This window comes from Genypterus blacodes, unplaced genomic scaffold (assembly GCF_046128005.1).
Source record: "Genypterus blacodes isolate CSIRO-AG114 ecotype Tasmania unplaced genomic scaffold, CSIRO-AGI_Gbla_v1 ptg000070l_1, whole genome shotgun sequence".
In the NCBI taxonomy this organism is placed as follows: domain Eukaryota; kingdom Metazoa; phylum Chordata; class Actinopteri; order Ophidiiformes; family Ophidiidae; genus Genypterus; species Genypterus blacodes.
In genome coordinates, this window is record NW_027466880.1 from 2,339,363 (window position 1) to 2,354,231 (window position 14,869).

At 43.7% G+C, this 14,869-nt stretch overlaps 1 protein-coding gene across 2 annotated transcripts in view; it reads right to left on the reverse strand.

Annotated features, from left to right (window-relative positions):
- Nucleotides 1-14,869, reverse strand: part of ca16b (carbonic anhydrase XVI b) — a 93,655-nt gene that overhangs the window by 24,367 nt on the left and 54,419 nt on the right. For both annotated transcript variants that reach the window (XM_076156537.1, XM_076156536.1), the window contains exons 4-7: nucleotides 13,290-13,438; nucleotides 6,634-6,729; nucleotides 3,938-4,004; nucleotides 1,153-1,310 (exon numbers count right to left, since the gene is read on the reverse strand). In XM_076156537.1, coding sequence (XP_076012652.1) covers nucleotides 1,153-1,310; nucleotides 3,938-4,004; nucleotides 6,634-6,729; nucleotides 13,290-13,438 — 470 coding nt within the window. The remainder of the gene's footprint in view (nucleotides 1-1,152; nucleotides 1,311-3,937; nucleotides 4,005-6,633; nucleotides 6,730-13,289; nucleotides 13,439-14,869) is intronic.

A 14,869-nucleotide genomic window follows, 5' to 3' on the forward strand; every position in this document is an offset into this window, starting at 1 on the left:
ACACAGAGGGAGAGGATCTTTACTTATGTATCTGAATTTAATGTGTGTTATGCTGGAGCATGACATGCAGGGCAGGAGCGCATTTGCAGTCACTTGCCACCGGCTGACTGTCCAGAAACGGAGCGCTAAAAATATTCCCTCCTCAGGCATCAGCAGGCGCCGGACCTCAATCATCTTCTTGGCTAGCTACAGGGCTGTAACTCCTCAATGGGACAAATTTGCGGCCATTGATTGCGCTGAATGATCTCCCGCTGTGCGCAGTAATGACTACACATTACAGATAGCATGGAATCAATGTGTCCTATGCGTGCTTGGAGAAATGAATTACAGGTTCATAAAAGGAGTATCTGTGCGCGTCACAAACATCGTAGCCCCGGTCAATATTCTTGCTGCATAAGTCATTTCGGAACAAAAGACCTCTGTCCTCTGCGGCGTTGATGGGAATACCACTGAGCCCTGCACATTTCCACAGCACAGCAGAGGATAGGTTGCTTGTGTGTAACCCAAGAATTGCACAATGTGTATTAAAGATGCAGCAAAGTGGCCGCAGACGTGATCAGCAGGAGCGCAGGGCATGATTTGGCATAAATTACTTCTCTGCGAATCAACACAGCAAAAGCAATTAGGGGGTGGGCGACGGTGAAGTGCACAGGCGAGTGTTGTCAGAAGCAGCAATTTGCGGTAAACATATGTTCAGCCGTTATTCCGATAATTATCGGGCACATTTAAATCAATCAATATTCCTGCACTTGAACAACTTTTTAAGAGTAGGATAAGAAGGAGCCATGTGGATGGAAGTAGCATTCAATTTAAGAGCTTATAGTGACCGTTTCTGCGACCGAGAGCGTGATTTATATCTAAGAGCTATTTCACACTTACTATCATTCAAATGCCAGTAATTGGCTGCCCCTTCCTGCTTAATCATCCAGTATATAGGCAGTTATGGTTTCATATGCAGAGGAGTGGAAAGAAGACTGGGAGGAGGAAGGAGCGAAAAAAGGGAGAACGAAAATCGCTTACGCATTGACACTGCAGGACAGGAAGTGATCCGTTGAGTATGTGCAAATGGGATCTGATTGTGTGTGGGGGAATAAAGCTGTCTGAGCATGTGTGTGTGTGTGTGTGTGTGTGTGTGTGTGTGCACAGACTCACCTGTGTGTGGGACAGATACACAGGCCTGGAGAAGATGATCCACTCCACTACCTTGCTGCAGGGTGGCGTGGTGAGCGACCCGGTGTATCTGTAATAACTGTCCAGCGACGACGGAAGCAAATCCCTCAGAACGAACGAGCGCAGGTTGGTCTCTTTCTCTGGACCAAACAGAAAGAGCACAAGATCAGAACTGGGCACCACAGCGGAGAGTGAGGCCCGGTTATCGGGGCCTGTCTCTTTAATAAACCGCTCAAACTCCCATATTTCTCGATGTGTTGAAGCTTACGAGGTCATTTCATTTTGCTCTCCCAGTGGTGTTTTTTTTTTGTCTAAATTGTTATCCAGGAAAACCTCACTACTGGTGGAGAGATGGCGGCAGCGTTTAAAAAGCGCTAGTGCTCGTTATCTATCCCAGCAGATCTTCGGCGCTCAGAGGGGCTGAGAGTGGAGGAGCAAAGAGGAGAGGATGAGGATGAGGAAGTCAGATAAAACCGCCGGCTCTGACAGCTGAGCCGCCGCTTTGTGGCAGCCCCGCTAAGCTCGGTGTCCTAAACGAGAGGGGACGCTCATTAGAGCTCACCCTTCCAACAAGCCTCAGACACTAAACGTGCCTTGTTCTGACATTTAGAGATGCGTCAGAAACAAGGTCCCTATCCAGCTATGAGGTCACACAGGTCTGGGTTTGGGTAATTATTTCAGAGCGAAAAATAAACTTGACCCCCAACCGACCTCAGTCATTTCAACACCCAGGTTAGAAACTCCCTGCACACTGCTGCACTGAACGCATCATCTCAGCCTGATACAGTATGTCGTCCAACAAATTGGGCCCACGGATAGACTCTCATGGTGTATTACTTTGGAAGAAACCCCACATTTCTCGCAAATATTTGTTTAATTCGGTTCATAACCTGGTGAGTAATACTGCCTACAACCAATCTAGACCAACAAACTAACAGATGGAGGTGAGAACACAACATCCTTGGCGTCATCATAAGTCTGGGACACAGGGATTAGTACACATCCAAATGAGTCCAGGGACCGTTCTGTCCTCTCCCATCGGAACAATCAGAAACAAAAAACAACACAGGAATCAAATTATCTCCAATTACGTCACTTGATCTGCAGTTGGGCTGTGTAGGCGTTTTCCCTCAACTGCGGCGTGAAAAAAAAACCCTCAATTAAAGCACAAGCTCATGTCAAAATGCAAACTCTTTGCATCTGAAGTCCTTATCTGGGAGAAGTTGTGCGGTGGAGGAAGCCTCGCCCCTCACTGGGTCAGATTCAGTATTCACAGCCTCTCTTCTCGCCGTCTTCAGGCGGTGTACGTGCCCTATCGCTCCAGGGCCACCGCCACGCTGACGGATGGATGACTGTGGGATAACGAGCTAATGGAAAACCCACCGCCCCAAACAGGGGAGGGGGCAAGGAGTGTTTAGCAGCCAGCCAGCAGGAAGAGACGCCTTAAAAAAAGTCACCACACCCAGCTAACTAACTAAGCTCCCCGTCAGCCCCAGAGATGACAGATTCTGTGGCATTAGCACAGATGTCTGCGTTAACGCTGAACATGACGGCGGAGGTTGGGGGAAGAAATAATTTAATAATCTTCAGCCACTTTCACAGACTGATGGAGATTCATTATTAAAGAAAGGTTTTAATCAAGAAAATACTGCAGGTAAAGAGGCCTTGCGGATGATAAAAGACCAGTCACGCAATAGTTCATTTATTGAGTTTTCCACACTGAAATTGAAGGTTTTGAAATCTAACGAATGTGAGTAATTTTTATGTCTAGCATCTCTGTAAGTCTCTAAGCAAAGCCATTTTCCCTTTCGAAAAGTGTATGCTTTTCTTGCAATGCAGTTCGATTCAAAGACAAAAAAAATGACCTTAGCAGGCTGCATTGTGCGCTTTCATCAGACTATTTCATCTGAGAGACGAGTCAGGCAGTTACCGGCCGAGGGGGGGGTGGAGGAGGGTGGAGGCTTCAATAAAGCCACGCGCTTGGTTTTGTGAAGTCAGCATGGGCGCATAGCAATTGGTTCATGCTTTCAGTGCATCCTCATCCATTTACATGTCCTTCCCCCTGCATGTATATGCCTACGTCAGAGATTGCCAGCAGCAGGTTATAAAACGAAGTCATAGGTGTGGATGTAAACAGAGCCGCTGACGTCCCCGTCACGCCGCAACATCTACTAACGCTCTGGCAGAGACGTAACATTTCTCGGGGCCTGCAGTGAAACTGAAATAAGAAGAAGTAGGAGGAGGAGAGCTGTGCATCACGGCGCACCGCTCCATCATCCTCCATTATTAGTTTAATATGAACCTTTGCTGTTAGCGGGATCCATGGGGAGCACGCACATCTGAGAGAGCAACCCAGTGTGTTGTGTAATTGAGGCTCGGATGGAATTAATGGTTCTGTATATGCGAGTGAAGCTCCACCAGAAGTCTCCTACTGTGGAGCCAAGGAGGTGCGATATCTCAATGATTTTGCCTGTGTTTGAAGTTGAACTGCACTCGAAGCTTTGTGTTTAGCTTCTCATTCAGGATTAGAGACGAAGGTGGACGTTTAAGGATCTTCAATGAGTTAAGCGGTCGGGCCGCGTGAGAGCACCGGGCCTGTGTGTATGAGAATTAACCTCAGTGCAAAGCCTGAGAGAAACAAGATGGATTCCCCGTGTGGCAGAGTTACTTTTCTGGATGTCCCTCGTGAACATGGAGATGTTTCATGTAGAGCGATTCGACTAGGACAGAAAGAGAAGATTAAGAAGCACAGTTTGCAGTTACGTACCATGATGCACCACTCCTTTCAAGCCTTGGATGATGGGATCCACAGCTGGATTGTCCGTTTGGCCCAACTGCAGGAAACAGAAATTGGAAGAGAAGTTTGATGAATTAACAGGCAGCAACTTGAGGCAGATATATAGTAGATATCTCCCGATCAAAACTATTTATAAAGTTAATACTGTTGCTACTTGCTTGGCGTGTTCACTCAGTTTTTCTGGTTCTTTCCAAGGCTGCAGTTTGTGCCTTATATTGCATTATATTCTGAGTTGTTTGCATTATCTGCATCCTCCTCCTACACAAAACATAACATTCCAGATTTCCCAAAGGTAATAACGTCCATGTGCTGCCTTTATTGTGTCCACTGCTTTAACTCAGTTAAACATTTTAATGTGACATACATACGTTATATAGGTGAGAATATTTCTCATTTTGCTTTACTACACACAAATCTAACGGTAACAACTCTATCTGTAGCTGTTAAACAGTTAAGTATGAAGAAATCTGACAAAATAAGATTTTAGTGTTGTAAAAATAAGCTGTGCCACTGTAACCATGAACCAAAACACCACAGAGCACACACACACACACACACACACACACACATACACATACACTGCACTGGATCACTCAGTGCTCGGCTCGCAGCCACTTTATTTTTATTACGCTTTTGATGCTTTGACTTTTATGAAGCATGCAAGACATCTAATATTTTTACAAGCACTGTAAGCAGCTGATATCCGGTGAAGCTCCTTTAGCTCTTTGGGGCCATTTGCCTGTTACCTATATGTTAGCTATACCTTAGTTAAGGGACTAACACACGCCGGCTTCTTTCCTCCTTATCTGTTGACCTGCTGTTAATTCTTTGTAATGATTTGGAGACTTACAAAAATGGTTCAGCCACACGTGTTATAATATTCCCAACGTCCTACTTAAGAGACAAGACTGGACAAAACAGTGTGGGGACGCAGGGACCAATCTTCCATTGCTCAACATTAATTCAGGTCAGTCGGGGGAGAATAATTGTGTGGAACTGAATGCTGAATGTGGATAATATGCACACCTTAGAGGCCATTAACAGGCCTTTGGGGAGCACGGGAGGAACTCTCCTCATTGATTAGATATGGTAAATCTGTGCCAATGTTTGAACGTGTGTGTGCGCCCACTTTAAAAAACAAAAAAGACCAACAAAAAAAAACAACCTCGCAATCTAAACTGCTATTCAGCGGATTGTGCATGGTGGTGCTAATTGCAGTAAGCGATAGGGCTGTCAGGACCCAGCGGAGGCATTTAGGTCCTCACACACACACGGTTCATCACTGTCTCAGAGCAGACCTACATTACACACACCTGTGTCCCCATTCCAGCCCCCACCCCAACCCCCTCCCTGAGAAATGACCCCTGCCTATATACCATTAAGGTGCATGTTAGCGCACATTGATCACTTGTCATCAATTGGAAAAGAGATTGCTAATAGAAATTAAGGGTGCAGCGGCGAGAGTGAACCCCCGGACCTGCGGCCGTCAGCGCTGGTTTATGTTCTTTCACGGTTCATAAATCTCAGAGATGTTTCACAGGTAGAAGGAATTAGGACTATTCTTGTTCATTAAGGCTCACTTATGTGCACATACCTTTGGGGGAATCTCACTGTTTTATCGTCTCCATCTAGTTCCATTAAGTGTCTGCTATATGCTGGGGTAAGAGATAAATAATAACAAAATTTGGCACAAGAAGATGCCAATAAGAGAATTATTTCAAGCAAATATTTACCCTCAAAAGCTTCATCTCATCTGATATTCCGTCTCGTAATCCAAACCCCTTTGATAATGTTCTTCATTTACCTCATTTAAGTGCTACTGCTCTTTTCCATCCTTTGCCGCTCCTTTTAGCTTCCGTATCTTTGGCTATTTATTTTCACAGCTTAATGGTTTTGTAAACGATTTCCAACAGCTGTTGGAAGAGTGCTGTACACATACAGTATATCATTATTTTATGAGCCAACGAAAATGAATACTTTCCATTTAGGCTGTAATTACCAACAGCTAAGCAAAATGTGGAGCCATTACGGCGTTGCATTTGAGGCATCATCTTTCAGAAGTGTTTGGAGAGTCCTAAAAACATTAAGTATGAGTGGGGGTGTGTGTGTGTGCTTTTCTTTTTTTTTTACACGTCAACTACTGATTTTAACCACTGACCCACTAGTTGTCTAGTGTTGATGCTCTATTTAAGGGGCATTTTGGGGGAGTTCCGCTCATTTTTCATCCCCCTGTCATCCCTGTGTCCCCTTGGAGCACAGGGATCTCCCTGTGCTCCAAGGGGACACCCACTGTCACCCAGTCGGTGCAGACACAGAATATGGGATTTGAAATTTCTTTCCCTTCAGATTACCATTGGCAAGATCTCTCAACATGCTTCCCAACAGACTCAGCCAGTAATGCCAGAGGGACTTATGTTGACTGGTCAATGAGGTATCACCCCACAGGCCTTAAGGCACATTTCATAGTGTGAAATACAGATTGTATTTAACTGTGAACTTGCACAAGTACTCATTGTATGTTTGCTGTTGGCAAGTAGTTTTACATCAGGAAGCTCTGTGGAAGCATGAAGACATTCCAGGTGTCCTTGTCCTTGTGTGTGTCCTGGTTTTTTTAGAGCTCCTCTGTCTTGACCTTCAAACACTAATGACACACAACCACACTTTACCTCAAAGAACACAGCCATGACGGCAATGATGCGTCGCTCCTTGATGGCGGCGTTGAGGCTGTCAAAGTCGTCGGAGTTGTAAAGGTAGATCTGCATCTGGGAGGGGAAACGGAGCATAAACAGTTTCAGCAAACGGACAAGGAGAACGAGCCGCCCTGCCATCAATCAGGCGGAGAAGACTGCTAAGGAGCTGATGAAAAGCTGTTTTGAGGGGCATAAAAGTGGGTGTGTTTATCACACTCATAAATCTCCCATAATCTGAGTCATTCCTTTTTGTGTTCTGTCACTCCTGGAGAATGGTGAAGAAATACAGCATCCCATCTCTCCATGCTGCTGTCCTCGTGGAGGAGGAGGAGGATGAGGAGGTGGAGGAGGACGAGGAAGAGGAGGAGGAGGACGAGCAAGCAGTGTAGGTCGATGCTCTTTTAATGCGGCGAAATCGAACACAATGGCACCGCTTCAAATTATTAGTCACAATTACCTCTTATCAGGCACAATACCTTTTCTAATTTCACAACAATGCTGGGGGATGTGTGGGCATGACGTGCGAGCCATTACACACGGCATATATCCTCCCTATAATGGCTCCGTTTGTCTATAAAAAGATTTCCCTCCTCCTCAAAGCCGAAACGGAGAGTGCTAATCAAAATCGGCGAGTGGCCCTAGAAGGCAGGAATTGGACTTGTCCATCATGCGTCTGTCTTGAGCCTCTTTAAATTAAAAAAAGGGGCCTTTCATGTCAAGGCACCCAGTTAATTAGCAATAAGGGGGGGGGGAAGGTCCTTGATGTTGATTTAATTTAAGACTATGTTTCCCTCTTTGCTCTTTTGTGGAAGGTTTAAAAAAGAAAGAAGATGAAGAAACCCAAAGCCACAGACGGCGCCAATGCAGGAAGTCAGTGTAAATAAGCGTGGGATACATGACTTAATGCATATCACAGGCACAAAGTGACTCAATCCAGCTAATTTAACTCAATCACTTTCCTTCAGAGTTCCTTTAGGTGCAGTCTTTAATGGATCCAATTTGTTGTCTGTCTGAGAACTCGGCGAGGAAGAGCGTCGGCCATTCATCACCCTTCAAATGTTATTAACTACATTACCCAATTAGCTCGGCCCCCCTTAGGCTTCATTTACCCACCCAGATTGGCTCTCATGACCTGCTCGTGTTAAGACACACTTTAGCAAATCTTGATATTCAATTATCAAACACTTTCATATGCACCAATGAAAACCTACGGCGCCTTAATAAGGAATCTGAATCACTGTATCGGTGCTGAATTTTAATCTGAAAGCGACATGAACGACAGCCAGATATTTTCAGACTTGTTTTATTTTGACCATGCAGAAAATCTGACATGCTGTCGTGGTGTGAAGTCTTTTGTTTTCCTTAAATATGGCGCAGCAATAATCAACAGCCAGAGTGAACAGATGGAAACTACAGAAAACATTATATGGAGATTTATAAATGTACCCTTTCTGGTACGAGCAAGAGCAAACAACAAGCATTGGGGGTGGAAAAAAGCTGCTTTTCATTTTAGCAGCAACCAGGTGAAAAAGAAAGCAAGTTTGGTTTTGTTTTCCCAGGACACATGATCGAGGCAAAGACGCGAAGACATGAAATAATTGTGTAATGTGAGCAGAGATGTTAGATTGTTAGATTTTTGTTTGCGCAGCAGTAGTTTGCTTCTTCCTTCCTTGCTTCACTCTTTACAGCACAGAGGTACCACAGCAGTTTGTAAACCTTTTTTTTCTTCCTTTTAAGTCGACAGGCTCGCTGCAGTCTGCCGAACCCCCTACCTGTTCACCCCGGCAACAACAAAGAGCCGCCGCACTCGTTTCTACCCCATAAAAACGAAGTATTAGATATTTATAAGTGTCTAATTGGTGTCAGATTAACTTAAGTGCTTGAAAGTATCGCAGTGGAGCCTATTGTACAATGACAGCGATGTCACGTTGCTTAACACTGATGGATCTGCTATTCAAAAGCAACGACTACATAATTTACTCAAGTACTTCTGTACTGCACTGACACTGTAAATACTACAAATAAATCTTAGTAAATGCTGCATAATTTTATTGTGAAAATCTCGAGCTGACGATTTGTAGAATTAAAGTTGAGAGAAGGCTTCTCGTTTTTAATACCACAGCAAACCTTCCCGTGTTTGCTATTTTCCTTAGAGTGAATTAAAACGCAAGCCGGCCTTTTTACTTGTAGCTGCTTGTCGCCACAAAGGAGCAAACAGTGACAGGCTGAGTGGGCCTTCAGCAGGTAACGTCACACAGCCAGCCAACATCAATTATTAATGTAAAAAGAGGCTGCCGCTGTTTGTCTCCTCACATATGGATCATTACAAAGCATATTCACTGCCCTCATCATATATTATTGTTGCCATGGTTGCTTGTCAAGACACTCAGAGGCCATAAACCAGAATCTCTGCTTAACAGGAGAGCCTCGGTTTTCAGCGTTGAAGCGTTTGAGCTCGGTTTTAAATCATCGTGTCACAGGAGTTCCACACAATGCCACCGAAGATAGTGTGTGAGTGTGAGTGTGTGTGTGTGTGTTTGTGTGCATTGTTAAGCATGTATTGTAGTATTGGAGTATTAACCCATACATAGAACTCTGGGCAAACACATTCCTTTCTATGGAGTGGATTTGCAATCCATGTATAATTAATCTAACCTTGGTGACACCCTAACAAATGATTGGAACAGATCTCCCTATGGAACCTGGAGGGAGAAAAAAAAAATCCACTCTTTCATTTTTCATTGCGCTGTTTGAGCGAACAGGTGGTCCATCTATCGATTTCCTCAGTTCACACCTATGGAAAAGACCGTGTTAGATTAATGTCAAGCTCAGGAGCCACAGGCCACACAGCCTATTGGTCTTTACACAACCATGTTGCAATGGCACAGCAGTTTCATGACACACCTGAGTGAATTTGTGTGTTTTCATTACCCACACCAATGTGTACTTCATCTGTCCCCTTTTCCCCCCCTCTTTCTCCCAAGCTCCTGGAGAGTGAGGATACGCGCCTTTGATTTTGTTCCGCTGTAAGAGTCAAGGCTTTATGTAATGTGTAATATGCGACTCAGGGCTAAATGTGATTCATTTGGAGAGGAGAGATAATTAGACAGCAGATTGGGAAGCAGGATCTGTTTAGCGGAGACAAAAAGCCCTGGAGCTCAACTTCCAAGGTCACGCTGCTCTGCTCTCATAGAAAACAAAAGAGAAAAACAAAAACACACACAACTAAATAAAAGCCAGTCAAGTCCAGATTTGTCACAACACAAATATATGTAAACACGCCGGGTTCCTGCACATATCTCACGTTCAATAGGATCGCAAATATATCAAGTCCCACGACGCCACAGATGTGAATAATAAAAACGCCTTATTTTGGAGGATGTGAACACTCGCCTGGCCAAAGGGGCAGTTGTCCTCCACCATCCCTCTGCCATTCTCACATTCATCACAACATTTCAAGCTTTCACCAAAGCGCAGAGGAAGAAATGAGACACATGAACGCTGACATGTTAATAAAAAAGATTATCAATCAGACGGCAGCCGTGTCACTCTGTGGTGTGTGTGTGTGTGTGTTTGAAAAGGGTTAGCAGGAAATACCATGTGATCTTCTTCACGTTTCAGATGTTATTTTCCTTTCACGTGTGTCAACAGTTAGTTTGCATTTTTCGAGTCAATCCGGAAAAATCAAGAACACGGTGTCATCCAATCTCACCTGGGCTTTGTGTTCTCGCAAAACCCCTACAAGCGGCACAGAGAGGGGAGCAGCTACGCTTCCATTTACCCTCCATTCTCACTCCAAGGAGACATTTCAAATGAATTCGCAATAATAGACCCATCCACTTCCCTTTCAACTGAAAGACATTCAAGACTTTCACCTTTCAAATATTCCAGAAGTGACCACTTGTGTACATCTACCAACATTCATCCAACTCTGCTCTCCCTCTCGCTGCAGCGCCAGTGTGCACAGTGAGCAAAAACAGGCCATTTTACGCCAAGCTCTTCAAGGGCATCCTGGTGAAACGCCCGCTTCGCTCCGATTGGCCAATCAACACAACGCATAGAGTAATGTACGAATCAGAGATGAATCTTTCAGGGTTTGCAAATTTTAATCATCCCTACTATATAACGCAATAAAAATGAGAGGAAATAACAAACACAAGTCACTTTTAATGTTGCTGAATACCACAAAATTTGAGCACAAAAGCTTTTTTAAGTGCCTGAGGGAGGTTGGTGTTAACTTTGCGGCGCTTATTGGAAATGGTTTTATCTGACAGAAAGCGAGGGAGGGAGGGAGGCATTAAGAGATTAGATTACTCTGACCCTTTTATTATCATACTGCCGAAGACGCCACAGCAGCAATATTGCAGTCAATTAAAAATAATATATAAAGGCATTAAATATATTTTCCACAGGTTTTTTTCATTTTTTTTTTTCACTTAGCACTTCTATCAGTTAATTACTTTCTGAGCATTTCGAAGTTCGGCGCGATCCTGTGTTAGGCGGAAGCAGCCGACCATAAACTTATTACATATTGATTTTCTTCCCTCCCAAATCTATTCACCGCGGTGATCTTGTCGAAATATGAGTTAGTGACGTCCTCAGAGTGACCTAAAAATCTCTCACGCTGATCTTTCATAATTCCAAGAAGTCTTAAATGACTGACTTCTATGGTTAATCGGTCTCCAGCCGTATTTAACTCATCTATATGTCCTCAGTGGAGGGGACGGCGCTGTGAGGAGACACTGGCGCGCTCTGCTTCCTGCCATAAAAGCAGCTGCTCCTTATTAGTGCGACACTTTATTCAAATCGGCTCCACTGTGGCTGTGCTCATTTACATCATCGCCGTTAGTAAACATGGCGTGAAATGGGAGAAATGCGTCAGTGTGGGAAAATGTAGCGTCCACCACCGATGGTAATTTGTGGGTAGATTCCTTAAATATCTCCTTTTGTATTTAGAAGAAGCGTCGTTTTTGTTGTTGGTTCTTTTCCCTCAGCCCCAGAATTGTTTATTAAAGCGAATTCCATCTCATTTAGAACACACGCCATCAAAGAAGCCATATGCACGGCGAGTTTTATAATGGCTGTATATAATCCGGTGCCCTTTAACACTACGCTGAACACAAAATGATGTGGGAAAAATAAATCTAATTACTCAGCCGCAGCATCAAAAGCGTGCGAGAGAGGTTCCACAGTCGCAGGGCCCGAAAAAGAAACGCACACACACACACACACACACACAGTCACAGATACTCCGCACGCCACATTAACACAGCCACTTCCTGTTTTCATGCACTGGCATATTTACACTAATCATTAACCGTGTGATAGTGTAAATAAATTATAAACAAATCTAACATGTTATTTTCTCATTCAAAGGGAGCAGGTAAGGGCTGTTACTATAACGACCCCTCTAAATGTCAAAGTGTGGCAACGCTGTCGAATTCATTTTAAGTCGGTGGGAGAGAACATGGTCGTGATAAACAAAAAAGAGACTCTTTCCCTCCAAACCACATGAAAAGAACAAGATTGCTTTAATCTGCGAGCGCCGAATGCATAACAGCCAATTATTCCAGACTCAAACTATCATTACCTTTCATGTCGCCGTTGCCAGAGCTGTTGACCTTTGCTGTTACATTTTCCCTTCTTTTATTTACTTGTTGTCTGCTCTCGCTTTGCTCCTCTCGTCGTGTCTTTGTCTTTTGGCTCTTAAGTGCATTGATAAATGTGTTGTAGCCTTGCGGGGGGAAAAAAAAGCTTTAAAAAGAAAAAGCTAAATGAAAAGTATCAACTTCCATCTCTGCGATCATTGCCGACCCTTTCAGTTCCCCGACAACATCTCAACTCTATTTCTTGTTTTTGCCGACGTGTTTATGTCAGAGAATGTCATTATTAACTGAGATATTAATAATTGTGAAACATTGTCAAAGGGAGGAACTGCCAGCCATATTTGATGCTTTATTTGGATTTGAAATACTACTCGAATATGCAACCTTCATTCCCAATAATAGGGTTTGAGATAGAGGACTTAGGAAATCTGCCACTTTAGCTAGAAAAACATAAAATTTCTTAGTAACTAATCTAAATTACAAATTCACAAAAACTCACTGCATGTCAAATATTAAAAAACCACGACGACATACACAACATCTCCCATTCAGATCTCGTCATCACCACGACGGAACTGTTATTTTGATTTCATTTGAATTCTCAGCGTGAACCATTAGCTCCAGCTCCTGCGGGAGATGAAATCAAACGGAATGTTTACAGCTCAATGTGCTGCCTCAAATCTGCCTGAGATCCTTGCAGAATGTTTCACTCTGCACTGTGTTGAATCAATCCCACACACACAAAAACTAAATATATAAATAAATTCAGCCTGATTTGGCTCCCAAACATGAACTATCTAGGCCACTGAGTGAATCTTCCTGTGAACGCTGCTTTATCTGTATTAATCAATATTACTTGTGCGTTTTCAAATTAAATTCTTGTTTGTGAAACAAGATGTACCAGGGTGTGTTTCTGATGATTACAATGACCTTCTGATCATCCCAATGTTCAGCGTTCACCCCTGAGGTCACGTAACTGCACATTTGTCATGAGCTTATAATGTAACAGACAAGATGCTGCCTTACCTCCACAGGGAATCTTCTCTCGTTTATGCTGTGTTCCGAGCCTGGCGATCCATTACTCTGGCCCCAGTGAAACTCCATCTTCTCAGCCTTAAAACGCCCCGGCAGCGCAGCTCCTCTGACGAAGTAGTCATCCTTCAGCAGCACTGCAACTGGAGGCAAAGAGGGTGCAACAGAAGAAGAGTCAGAACCAGAACAGAAATATTTGATGTAATCGCGCAACGGCGGAGAACGAGAGATCAGATCCTGCAAAAGCATAGAGAGGTTTTTTTTATAGGCCTGTTATCTTAAGATGACTGCTTAATTTTTCCTCGTTATCTCACGGTATCAATATGCTGTCTCAGATGCTCACTTAATTATCCCGTTATCTAATAATACATTTCAATTCTATACTAAAACATAACAGAGAGTCACACTTTCTGCCCTGCCAGACACTAATTATTGTATCAAATCAGGAACAAGGCCAAGCAGTAACCAAGGCGGCGCTTACGTTCTGCATATATAAAGCCTTCAGACTAAAACTGCTGTGGACAAAAGTGGTCACAACAACAGAACAAGCAGAAATGAATTGATGAACATTCCACATTACTGCATTAGTGAAGGTTGTTGACATTCTTCAATGGCATTTTGTTCCGGAAGGCGACGAAATCCAGACGTTGAGTTTGCTATGCCTGGCATTTTTCAGACCGTGTTAATATATGATAATCGCAGTGCTATTAAAGTGCCGCCCTTTAATCACGACACCCATGGAGAACAGAGATATCCGGTTGAAAAAGACTCTTCTGAGGATGCGAGCTTGACAGTTTTTATATGGAAACATACAAACTAGTTGGATATTTGCCTCATTGGTTGTAATTCTGCATATGACAGCGTGACAATGCATCACACAGCTGCTAACTGACCAAAAAGGTCCAAAAGTAGACGCCGTTTCAAATCACTTCAATCACTTTTGTGGGACCTGTCGAGGTCTGACGCGCGTTAAGACAGGACCTCTATTTTGTTTTTATGTCAGCAATAGTCCTCGTCTACGTCTTCTTCTTCCTTTTCGATCTGTGAAAGCTAAGAACTTGAAGACGCGCTCACTCCTTCCACACATCAGGGCTACTGTGCGCCGACTTTATCTCGTCGGGAGACAGCGGATCTTCTTCTGTGGTCGTGTACCTGTCAGGGCTGACAAAGAGAAACTTTCAACTGCGGGGAATTAAAAATAAAAACACTGTGACCTCCGTGACCCACAGTTCTGACGTCATAAGCGATGACACTGAATACTCCCCAGCTGAAGCGATTGGCACATAACAGACTCCGCTATCCAGGGCAGAACTCAAAGGTTGGTCATTAAAAAAAAATGCTTTGGGATCCTGTGAGCTCCCGCTGATGAGGTGCAGCAACACATTCTGACGTGTGTTACAGGGTCGAAAGCTTCACGTTATCAAGTATGGATCCTGATGTCAGATGTGCTTACAAGGAAAAAGTAGTTTCTCTAGTACTGCAAATTCAATTAAGAACATTGTTTCAACGTACAAGAATATACCCTGACAATTGCTAACATTTCCACCGGTGTTTGAAAGATGACTAGCTGCCGA